Genomic DNA, 12,928 nt, shown 5'->3' on the forward strand with positions numbered 1-12,928 from the left:
CTTGGACTGCTCGTGTGAAGGCCTGGACCCTGTAACGGAGTTTTGACCAGAGGTAAGAGCAGAGTCTGTCAAAGAACTCCCGGGTGTGCCTGGGTGGGGTGGCAAGGGTGTTGCCTGTTCCATGCTTTGCCTTTTTTAATTCCTTTGCTGTGTGTCTTTCTTTGCTGCTTTGTGGCTGCATCAGGCCACATGTAGTGGCGCGCTTGTCCGCCATCTTGGGCACCGCCGCCTTTACTCTGCTTGGAGGTTCATCTGCCATGATGCCTCCGTGTATTGTGTCCCATGCTGGTGGGGACCGGGATATCCCCCACCGGTCCAGGGGGGGGGGGGAGCGATGTGTGAGCATCCCCTCTTCAGCCCGAGAACCGGGAGAGCGGCCGTCTCTCCGCGGCTCCCACCCGTGCAGGCCGCGGATTGAAAAGCGGGCAACTTAGTGGCGGGCAGCCCTGAATCGGGTACCGCCGGACTCCGCATCACCTCCTGGGTGTGAGGGTAGTCGTCCGCTGCGGGCACGAAGCGGTGGTCGGGCGTAATGCCCAGAATCAGGGCCTCGGATGTGGGAGCTCCCACCATGTGCGTCTTGCTCGATCGGCTGGTAAGCTCCGCCCCGACATAATTGTTTGTTAACCTTTGCGCAACAAAAATAAAGAATTAAAAAAAAAAAATAAGATGAATTACGCACTTTATTGTACGATGAGAATGTGATTGTATGTCTATTTATAAAAATTAAAAAACAATATTCAATAAAGATGAAATGGAAAAAACAAAAAACAAAACGACCCTTTATCAAGCATGAAACACAGGAAGCCACAGATACTATTTCAACCCAGAACTATAACTGAATATAGTGAATTTAATATCTGGTCTGCTAGAGTGCAGAAGGTAATTCTTTACTTGGCATCGACAACATTTTCGTTTCATCCAAAAGAGAAAGTTTTTAATTCTTCCAAACCGAATTTAGTCAATTTTTTTTTTTTGGACAAAATTTGAAATGAGATTCCATTTCTTTCGCGGGCAGCGGTTGCATCTTACAGCCATTTAGTAGATTACTACCTAAATGGTACCCTTGTGGGATTGCCAAATTGAGGGGAACCAAATTAGGGAGCAGTTTAGTGGATAGACCCTTTTTGGTATCCTTATGGCAAACCCTCAATGATGAGGATGCTATCTACTAAGAAGCTGTAATTTTGTTCTTTCAGTCAATTTTACTAATATTAAGCAAAATACTTATTTCTAGAATGTATGTACTAGGAGCAAACATAAAAAAAGTTCAGTTTCTATAGGACATCTAGGGGGCACCCCCCAAAATATCAGTGTATGCAACATCCCAGGAACAGATGTTCAAAATTCTGTTTAGATGCTACACCACACCTGTTCAGCTCCATAGAACGGGTAAAACCCTGACTGCCTCATAATGGTGTTCATGAGGGCATTGGGGAACTTACCTAAATATGTGGTGGGACTATCCCAAACTACAATTGTATTGGAAAGGTCTTAGGGACCTGGATCCAGTGGTCTTGCTGATACCAGTGGAATTGGAACCATGGTCATAGCTACTGTCCCGACCTATTGAGGGTCTCCCGTCTCACTCACAAAAACTACTTAATATAAATTTAGCAGCACGAAGGACACTGGCAGCACAGTTCTCCCTAGAAAAGCAGTTGCCCTATTCTACCCTCCCCATCGTTCCTTCTTGTCTCTTCCCTGGTTAGTATTTATTTTCTGTTGATTTTTTTTGTTCAAATTTGAAAAACTGGCAGCTTATATGAGAAAATTTGCATATATAAATGCTTGATATTTTCCCTATTTTACTGACTCAAATTGTATGACAGTGACACAAGTATATATTTTTTGTCTAGGATGTCCTATGACCGACTAACAAAGAATCTAAAAAAAGAAAAAGAAAAGTTGTAGCTCATGCTGAAACCTTGTACCTATTCATGGGATGACATTAGAATAAAAACCTGTATTTCCCTTCTACCAGGAGCTCCCCCTATATGGGCTTTTCAGTCACCTGAAAGTGAAGATGTATCTCTCAAACCGCTTAAATCATTTTTTTTCTGAAATTGAGAAACTTTATGATGACCCACATCATTCCCTCACTCAAAGTGAAACCTGCAATGTCATCAGTTTTTACACCAATAGGGCACATGATAGGGGGTGTGAAGCGACATTTTTTTAGAAAAATATGGAGAACTAGAAAGTTCACAGATTGATTTTATCTTGAAAAGAATCAATAGTATAAAAAAAAAATGTTTTGGTTTGAAAACAAATTTTACTTACAAGGTTTGCCCCAAGTTATGCTAATTTGTTCACGTCATATTGGGAAGAAACATTTGTTGTCCCCGGCATGAACTCTGGGGCAGGTCTAGTCCTGTATATATATATATATATATATATAAAAAAAAAAAATACATCGACAATATTTTTATTGTGTGGAAGGGAGGCAGAGACTCATGGTTGAGTATCTAGGTTCCTTAAATGATAATAAGTGGAACATTAAACTTACGCATTAAATTAGTATTTAGTTTTAGTATTAGTGTTCTGTAGAACAAATTATTATTAAAAGTAAAACCTGTTTTAAGAAAGTCGATGTTAATAGATTGATTTAAAAAAGCTGTCACTGTCAACTTAGGCCTGTAAATGTACCGAAGGGACAGTTTCACAGTTTAGGTAGAAATTGTACAGATTTTACTGAATATCAGGATCAATTATTTTAAAACAACAATTTTTAGAAAAGGGATATGATCCTATTTTTATAGTTAACATTTGTGAACTAATAGGCCAAAAGGATAGAAATCAATTTTTAGACTATGAAATAAAAGATAACTATCCTAGAACAGAGGTCAAAGTAAGATCACTTATTTTTAAAAGAATATCTTGATATTAATCCCTTTGTTACAAACAAACCTATATTTATTTTTCCTGATGCAAGGAATTTAACACAACTTTTAGTTAGCAGCAAGAATTTCCTCTACAGTGCAGAGTTTTTTATTTTATTTTTTATTGTGGTAATTGTATAGGGTGTAGACTTCAACAGGTTCCACACAATAAAAATATTGTCGATGTATTTTTTTTTTTTTTTTTTTTATATATACAGGACTAGACCTGCCCCAGAGTTCATGCCGGGGACAACAAATGTTTCTTCCCAATATGACGTGAACAAATTAGCATAACTTGGGGCAAACCTTGTAAGTTATTTTATTTTTTATTGTGGTAATTGTATAGGGTGTAGACTTCAACAGGAAAAAAAACAGGAATGATTGTTTTTTCAATCACAGTGTATATGAGGTTTTGTGAAAGTAAAGCTAAGAAAACACCCTCTTTGCCATGGTGTTGACCTCCTAATCCAAAAGTCACAAACTGATGTTTCAGGAATCAGAAAAAAAAAAGAAAAAAAAAAATCTAACCTATGGAGCTTGGTATTGCTGGAGAACCACTATCTGAGGAATAGAGAAGACAATGTAGAAATATTAACCTTAACCCCTTAAGGACACATGACGTGTGTGACACGTCATGATTCCATTTTATTCCAGAAGTTTGGTCCTTAAGGGGTTAAAGAACAAGTTCAGGACTGTTCTCGCTCTTCATCTTTCTGATCCTGACCTTCCTTATGCATCAGAAGTAGATGTCTCCAACATTGCCAGTTGTGCCATCATCTCACAAAGGAAAAATCCAACCTCTCTTCTTCATCCTATCTCGTTTTTCTCTAAAAACGTAACGCCAAGAGAACAAAATTACATTGTAGGAAGAAAATAATTGTTGTCCATTAAATCTTCCACGAAAGAATAGAGGTTTCTAGTGGAAAAATTAAATACCCACTTATGATCTTCATAAAAACCTTGAATATCTTTGTACAGCTAAAAGACTGACTATCCTGCCCAGTGAACACCTGCACCTTTGGTGCTGGCCTTATCGATCACTTTCCCCCCAGAACGATGCAGGTGATCCCGGTCGTCGAATTAGGAAACCTATTACAACACTGAGTGGCTGCCATAATGCCAAGATGAACAGGAGGTTAACCTAAAATGGTGGATGCCTTGTGTTGAGCAGACAGCTGCAGAAAACAAGTTACACAAGCTTTGTGGCCTTCTGGGAGAAGCTGGAAAGCCACCTGCAACAGTCTAATAACCGGAGGAGGAGTGATCAAATCCTTCCGAGCTTACCACCTAGAATTCGGTGGAAGACATTGGCTCCAGATGTGGGTCGGTCAAGTGATGGGACGAAAGGCTGGAGAAACCTGTAACAGCTGCAAAGCAAATCCCACCAGAAGGCCAAGATCCTTGCATACCGGATAGTACATTAGCCCAGAAAGCAAGCACACAGCGGAGGATTTCATTACTATTACTGGGCTTGCCTTGCCACTATGCCTAAGCGTCATGTCTACCGAGATTGGAGTCCTGGTGCTCACGGGCAGGTAGACCTGACTATGCCCTTGAAGGGTATTGGCTGGCCCTTTTCATATCATGTTCTACCATTCCAGACTCAATGGCTCTGGCTATGTTATTTCTATGACAGTCACCGACAGAGGGCTACAATTTACATCACAATTCTAGAGAGCACTATGTTGTTCCTTAGGAATTGTGAACAAATTATTCACATCCTTTCACCCACAAACAAATGGACAAACAGAAAGAGTAAATGGAATATTGGAAGAATATATTTAAAAGTAAATTCCTCATATCTCCAAGATAAGTGGTCCAAATTACTACCATTGGCAGAATTTGCTTACAACAATAATACTCACTCTTCAACAACACAATAGTCCATTTCACAGGCACTATGGTTATAATGTTTATATCTATAGATATTTCCTCTTCTTTTCCCAGACTTAAGAATTTCCTTTATGAGTTACAATTAAATCTCACTTTTATTCGAAATAATATTTAAAAAGCAAAAACACATGTAAAAAAAATTGGCAATAAACATCATAAGGGAACATGGTAAAACAGTCAACTGAAAAATGAATTTTGCATGTATCAAGCAAAAAACGTGCTAACAAATATTTTGATCCCTTCAAAATTATTGACAAAATAAACCTTCAAATTATTGTTACCATCAAACATGAGGTTACATGTGTTCCATATTTTCCTTTTAAAATCTAACCGCCCAGATTCTTTTGAAAAGAATCCTAATAATAAATCACCCTCTATAAGAAGGAATATGAAAATGAATCTAAATTGGACTCTAGAATCCGTTATAGATTACTTAAATAACTAATCAAATGAAAAGTTTATGATCTTGAATGTAATAAGTGGATTCCTTCCCATGATATCCACACTCCGATCCTGGTTCAGGAATTCCATTCATAATATCCAAATAAACTTACTCTGCAGACGGGATAGCTACCCATCTCATATTCAACTGTTTAGCTTCTCATTCTACTCACCTCTGGATCCAGTTTCCTTACCCCCTTGGACTGTTACAACATGATGATCTATAGCTTAATCTGCTGACTATTCTCTCTTTACGGATTTGAATTGTTATACATTGGCGGACAGATTTTCTGGGTTACCATCTTTGGCTTAAAGTAACACTATAGTGACAGGAATACAAACATGCATCCCTGTCACTATAGCTGTAATATAATCACGTAGCTGCTCAGCCACCCTGTCACTAATGTAAAAGGGGAGTTTGCACACCTTTATTCTAGAGCGGAGTGGGTCCGAATTGGCTGAGATCAGGAAAGTTGACAATCTCAGTCAATCCAATGCTTTAGACACCATGGCCAATCGGCATCTCCTCATAGAGATGCATCGAATCAATGCATCTGTGTGGGGAATGTTCAGCGCCTCCATGACAGCCACTGGAGGTGTCCCAAGGCATTATGTAAACACTGCCTTCATTTATTGCTGAAAACTGGTAGAGATAAAGAAGTGGCCTGGGTGCCTATAGAATCCATTTAGGCCTGTTTTCTGTTTTGTGAACCTTCTGATGCCTCATAAGAATATACTTTAGCCTATAACATTTCCCACATTCGGAGCATTTAAATGTTTTTTCTCCTGTATGAATTAATGCATGTGAAGCTAGAGTTCCTTTTTGGCGGAAACATTTGCCACATTCAGAACACTCAAATGGTTTTTCTTCTGTGTGAATCCTCTGATGCTCAGTAAGACTGTGCTTAACCTTAAAACATTTCCCACATTCAGCACATTTAAATGGTCTTTCACTTTTGTGAATTCTCTGATGCTTAATAAGTTCATCTTTTCTTTTAAAGCACTTAAAACATTTGCCACATTCAAATGGTCTTTCTCCTGTGTGAATCCTCCGATGCACTGTGAGACTGGGTTTTAGCCTAAAACATTTGCCACATTCAGAGCACTCAAATGTTTTTTCTTCTGTGTGAATTCTATGATGCTTAACAAGTTCATCCTTTCTCCCAAAACATTTCATACATTCAGAACATTTAAATGATCTTTCTCCTGTGTGAATCCTTTGATGCACCATGAGACTGGGCTTTAGCCTAAAACATTTACCACATTCAGAGCACTCAAATGGTTTCTCTTCTGAGTGAATCTTACGGTGCACATTGAGACTGTGCTTAAGCCTAAAACATTTGCCACAATCAGAGCATTTAAACGGTTTTTCACTTTTGTGAATTCTCTGATGCTTAATAAGATCATCTTTTCTACCAAAACATTTTCCACATTCAGAACATTCAAACGGTTTTTCTCCTGTGTGAATTCTCCGATGCATAGTGAGACTTTGCTTTAGCCTAAAACATTTGCCACATTCAGTGCATTTAAATGGCTTTAACCCTATATGAATAGTCTGATGCTTAGCAAGATTGCGTTTTACACTAAAATATTTCCTACATTCAGAACATGGAAATGGTTTATCTTGTTTGTTATTTGGCACATGTTTAGTTAAGTCAGATGTGTGAAAAACGTTCTCCATTTCAGATGCAGCAATCTCATTTCTTGTGAGAGTGGACTGATAAAGAACATGCTTTGAGTTACCATTAAAACCTTTCGGACGCTCAGACCTGTGGGATATTGCCTCTTTGTTGTTGAGATATTTACGATTAATATTTTTATCAGTTTTTCTACATTCTTTTAACAATATCTTACATTTTCCAGGTGAGTTTAGGTTACAGGCATTATAACCAAACACATCCTCTGTCTTTGAAGGTTCTGGAGGAATATAATTGTGATTTTCTGTGACACTTATTTTGCAGACTGCGGATACCTCATTTATATATCCTGTGGTTCTATCAATGTCATTGACTCTGAGGTTTCCTTTTTTGTGTGATCTGGTTTCATACTTTGAAGCATAGTCTATTTGTTTACCACTTGTGGGTGTATATACATCAGTGGTGGCTCTGGTTTCACATGCTGATGATTCTTCTTTAATATGGTTAAGTGGATATCTTCTCTGTGTATGTTCTGTGCTTGTATACATGTCAGCGTCTGCAAGATATCCTTCACATGAGGCTGATTCCTGTGCAGTATGAGTAGACACATATCCTGTTTGTGAACATTCTGTGGGAGTATGAGTGTCAATATTTGGGCAATTTTGTTCAATAGATAGGGATTCTTTGGTGCCATTTACTATAGATTCAGTCTTTTTTTTCTTTGTTTTGATGAGTTTCCTAAATTTGTTAATATGTCCAGATTCACTGGTTTTAAAGTCAGACAAAGAACCAGAATTGGGTAATCCATCTGATGTACATGTATCTTCTGGGGGGGGGGGGGGGGGGGGGGGAATAAATCACATTAATAATTGATAAATTATGATCAAGTACATAGGTAATTTCTTGTGAATTTCTTCTGAATGCATATTATGAAAAGAATTCAAGTAATTAAACCCTATCTTACCCGGTGAGCCGAGTGTCTGGTGATTCTCCATCATGACGTCTATGTAAAGATCATTGTGTCCTTCTAAATACTCCCACTCATCCATGGAGAAACAGGCCGTGATATCCTCACACCTTATAGGAACCTGACACACAATGATATGGTCACCATCCAGACACAACCTGTTTTACTGTATAATGTCCCATTCCCAGCAGTCTCACCTCTCCAGTCAGCAGGTGGATGATCTTATTGGTCAGTTCCAGGATCTTCTTATCATTGTCTCTGTCAAGTGAGTGAGGTGAAGGAACTGTGTTAGGGCTCTGGGTCCTATTGGATTTTTCAGACGCATGAACACTGCTGCTGTGATTAACATGCTGTCCAGGATTTATCACAAATTTGTGAACCTAATATTGACAGTGACACCAACACAGATAAATATATTTATCTTATGAAACAAGCCCAGTCACTGGATTTCTCTCCCTTACTATCTCACTCTGATCTACTAATTGCAAATAAAGATTAATTTATTTTATATTTATTCACCTACTTGGGTTATGATCAGTAGAATCTGCCCTTGAATATTTACTGTAAAATCTCTCCTTAAACAAAATTAGTTAAAGGGACACTACAGTCACTTAAACAACTTTAGCTTAATGAAGCAGTTTTGGTGTATAGATCATGCCTCTGAAGAGTCACTGCTGAATTCACTGCCATTTAAGCGGTAAATCACTTGTTTGTTTATGCAGCCCTACCCACACCTTCCTGGGCTATGACCAACACAGCCTGCATGAAATAAAAAAATGGTTTAATTTTCAAATCAGATGTAACTTACTTACCAGCAAGCTATTAACAGAGTAGTAGATAAAAAAAATCTAAATTAAACAGAATTTGCAATAAAGGAAGTATAAACATTAAATGACTTATTACAGGAAGTGTTTAGGAAGACTGTGCATGTCACATGCAGGTAGGTGTGACTAGAGTGGCATAAACAAAGTGATTTAACTCTTTAATGGCAGAGAAATGAGCAGTGAGATTGCATGGACATGATCTATACACCAAAACTGCTCCATTAAGATAAAGTTGTTTTGTCCCTTTAAAGTGCACTCTATAGTGTCCCTTTAAACTAAAAACTAAATGTTCAGGTCCTTTTGTAATATGTTCTTTAAATATGAATTTACTGACAGTGAAGAATGTCTCACCTCTCCAGTCAGCAGGTGGAGGATCTCCAGGATGAGATCCAAGATCATTTTCTTCTTTTGATTGCTGTGCATGTTCATTTTTAGTGTTTCTTATATGCTCTGAGAATTGGCTCTGGTCCATGTACAGAGGTTTGAGTTATTGCAATCTCTACGATTAGAGATATATGTTCAACTTCAATTCAGCTCTGTACTAATGTAAAACAGAAGAAGTAATAAGTATTTGTAAATACCCCTGAATAAAGGGAAATCACTTATTTGAATCTCTAGCTTGTTCCAGTTTGTGTCACCCTGATGTTTGAAGGCACTTGTGTATCCCTGATGTTTATGAAAAAGGTCTGTATTCATTGTCATGCTGTTGATATACAGCCACAAACGGCCATTCACCGGACAGGCCCTAATGCAATTACTTTATTTGCACTTCTCTTTATCTAAATTTAACACCAGGGTTCTTTCATTTAAATCAATGCGATTTAAATCCTTTGATTTGATTTTAAAAAATATCATTCATTTTAATCAGTTTCATTATAAAGTAAAATATAAAATTAGGCTAACAATACTTGTATTTGACAATGAGTTAGTGCATAATCTTTTTTGAAAGCTCTCCAATTGGAAAGTACAGAAAAATAAGAAATTATAATTATAACCTATTAATAACCTTATAGATGTAATTTATACAGAATGTGTGTTCACACAAAAATACTTTTTCATTAAATATAAACAACTTCCAGCACAGAGAGTCCCAGAAATGAGCAGTCCAAATCTCAAAAGATAACCACTTTTTTTTTTCTAGTAAATAGAAGAGTAGATAAAACTGCAGATAATATTCTGACAAGATGGTCGCCAGGGCCTTCTGATGATAAAAAAAAAATATGAAACTAACCTACAGTTTAGCTGATTATATCCCTAACTGAAACACCACTACAGATGGGACTAAATCTTTATAATGTCCGTTATTAGCAGACACAGTATATAAGTAGATCTCGGACGCTGTGAAATAATGGTTGCTAGGTCAAAAAGGAGTTAGCTCTTAAAGGACCACTATAGGCACCCAGATCACTTCAGCTCAATGAAATTGTCTTGGTGCCAGGTCCCCCTAGGTTTAAACCCTGCAGCTGAAAACATAGCAGTTTCAGAGAAGAGCCTTTAATGGCTGAAAATTTCACTTATCTAACGCTGGACTCCGTGATAAGATACCCATAGGAAAGCATTGAGTAATTGAATGCACGCGCGTTTCTGGCCGCGCATGTGCATTCAGCTCCACTCGGAAGATGACGGCGGGGGAGGAGAGGTCACCAGCGCCGAGGGAGCCTGGCGCTGGATTAAGATAAGTAACTGAGAGGGTTTTGACTCCTTCAGCGCCAAGGGAGGGGGGCACTCCAAGAGGGTTTGTTTTCTTGTCACTATAGGATCCCTTTAAGGGCTGCTGTTCAGAAGAACCACATTGCAACGCAAGAAAGAGGCGTAAGAATTAAAATGACAAATATTATGTCAACAAAAACTATGGGATACACTTTGGGTCTAGCGACATTGACTCATAACATGAAACAGCAATTAAGGGAGAGGTCTGAACATGACACAGCAGGGAAACAAACAGGGAAAGTCAGGTGTGTGTTATTCTGCATTACTGGCCTTACAATGTCAGCTTTAGGAAAAAAGATCCTATCTCGGTGTATTTTATGGAAATACGAACTGCCAGTGGTATTTAAGTGGTTTAAGAGCAAAAGGCAAATACTGTGATAAAAAGCTCCATGGTATTGTGTAAAAGCGGAAAGCGGAAAGGTGCAGAAACAGAAACCATTTTGATCAAGATCCAGAGGAAGTCCGTTTCAAGGATGAATATTTGATGAAAGTGTTGTAGCATTCGACATGGACTAGTGGGTCATGTGTTTAATTCTATGAAAGTTGCACTAACAGAAAGTGTCATGCAAATAGTTGGACAGCTGCTAACTGCTGCTGTTTTACACTCTCTATATAAATAATCTGCTCCGTGAATCTTCTATTTACGAAACATGTGCATTATATAGTCAGTTACAAATATATGCTGACAAAATAAAAATAAAAAGATCTTTTGATTTTTGTTGTTACTTTATTAATGTTATTACAGTATGTTTATTTGTCTTGATATAACTTACCTGGCAGGATAATAAAGGGGTAAGGCACATAAGCAAAGAGATCAGACGTGTATGTCTAGCAATCGAGGTCTTAAAACGGATTTGTCACAAGTAAGGAAAAGAAACACTGAGTTTTTTACATGTGAGTCAACACATGTAATTTGCATCCTTAAAGGAACTTTATACACAAACATATTCCTGACGCTATAGTGTTAAAAACACCATCTACCCCCCTATCGCCCATCTAAATGTAGTGAAATCTTACTTTTATTACAGTCTGCTGCTGCTGGCTCTGCCCCTGATCTTCCTGCTTGGCTGACATAATCAGAAGTGGTGTTCTGAGCCAATAACAATGCTTTCCCATAGGAAAGCATTGGATTGGCTGAGGCGGTCAAGGAGGCAGATCAGGGGCAGAACCAGCACAAGCCAAACACATCCCTGCCAATCAGCATCTCCTTATAGAGATGTATTGAATCAATGCATCTCTACGAGGAAAGTTCAGTGTCTTCATGCAAAGGGTGGAAACATTGAATGCCAGTGCGTCCCACTGTGAAGGACTGACTCAGGAAGCACCTCTAGTAGCCATATGAGGAGTGGCAAGTGGAGGTATCCCTATGGTGTTTTCTCTGAAAAGACGGTGTTTACTGCAAAAAGCCAGCAAAGACTGATTATACTCACCATAACAAATACTATAGTCACTAGAATAACTACAGCTTATTGTGTCTATTTAAGTGATGTGCAGAAACTTGTATGTAGGGGAGACAATGCAGAAAGTAAGGAGCAAATTGTTTAAGCATCATACCTCCATATGCACTGGTAAATTGGAATTACCATTACCAAAAGATATTTCAGAAGCAGGGCACAGAATATCTTAATTATGTTTTCAAATAAATGACCATGTTCCAGAGCAGAAGAGAGGAAATGACAAAAAAAAAAAAAACTATTTATGCAAATGAGAACTATTTTGGATTAAAGAATTAAAAACATAAGAGCCTGATGGTATGAATATTGATCATTATATGTCCCTATTTTTTATAATTTGTAGGTTCTAATGTTTTCTTTCTTTCTTTTTTTTTCCAGGTAAGATGCATCAACTGGTAGTTAATACCAGATGGCCTTTGTAAAGGAACCTGATATCCGTGCAGCGCTGATCCTTGTAGCGTCTCCCGAAATCCAAGCTGAGAAGAGTGAAGTAGTGATTAAAGCTCCCAATCCCCCAAACATGAGTCAAGACTTCATGAAGGGGTAAACGATCTGCTTTATTGATGGCCAAACACAGCCCTTTTATGATGGTCTTCCAGCAAGGGAACTCCCACATGGGACCTTGTGGAAGACTGTGACAAAATATACAGCACCAGTGTACAGTACAATTAGTAAACACACCCACAGTAACAGTGTAACCCCTCCTCTCTATCCTGGAGATAATTAACTTAAGTGGTTGCAGAGAATCTAATTATCTCCAGGTAGAGAAAAACATGTCCTTTTTATATTTTACAAAACTGTATTAAAATCTATAACTTAGATTTAACCGAACATATTCCCCCTGTTCCACATACCCCCAGATAGCTTGGGTCTGAGTGCATATTATAGGCGAATAGCGCTCAGATCCCACGAACACAGTTCTCAATATCGTCGAGTAAAGTTTAAGTTCACCAGTTGTTCGTGAAATTCAATCCGAAAAGAGTTCCATAATTGTAGCTACCTGGGGTCGGTATGTCTTGTGTGAAAGGAAAGTCCCGAACGGCAAAGTGATTAACATGTTCGGGAGATATTAACCGTATGGACGAGGACTCGGTACTTATCAGCAGTGGGTGGCGGAATA

The 12,928-nt window shown here is 38.4% G+C and overlaps 1 protein-coding gene across 1 annotated transcript; it reads right to left on the reverse strand.

Annotated features, from left to right (window-relative positions):
• Positions 1-5,334: 5,334 nt before the first annotated feature.
• Positions 5,335-8,196, reverse strand: LOC134570741 (gastrula zinc finger protein XlCGF26.1-like). The gene is made up of 3 exons (XM_063428703.1): positions 8,018-8,196; positions 7,818-7,941; positions 5,335-7,679 (listed from the first exon to the last, which is right to left on the reverse strand). Exons 2-3 carry the CDS (start codon positions 7,900-7,902, stop codon positions 5,890-5,892), a joined length of 1,875 nt encoding a protein of 624 aa, XP_063284773.1. The 5' UTR covers positions 7,903-7,941; positions 8,018-8,196; the 3' UTR covers positions 5,335-5,889.
• Between the last annotated feature and the right edge of the window lie 4,732 nt (positions 8,197-12,928).

Source organism: Pelobates fuscus, chromosome 8, assembly GCF_036172605.1.
Source record: "Pelobates fuscus isolate aPelFus1 chromosome 8, aPelFus1.pri, whole genome shotgun sequence".
Classification (NCBI taxonomy): domain Eukaryota; kingdom Metazoa; phylum Chordata; class Amphibia; order Anura; family Pelobatidae; genus Pelobates; species Pelobates fuscus.

What these genes read in the sequence shown, in the direction of transcription:
- LOC134570741 (XM_063428703.1), bottom strand. Translation starts at nt 7,902, where the DNA reads ATGGATGAGTGGGAGTATTTAGAAGGACACAATGATCTTTACATAGAC. An exon ending in CCAGACACTCGGCTCACCGG is followed by an intron (nt 7,680 to 7,817) that starts GTAAGATAGGGT and finishes CCCCCCCCCCAG; the next exon opens with AAGATACATGTACATCAGAT.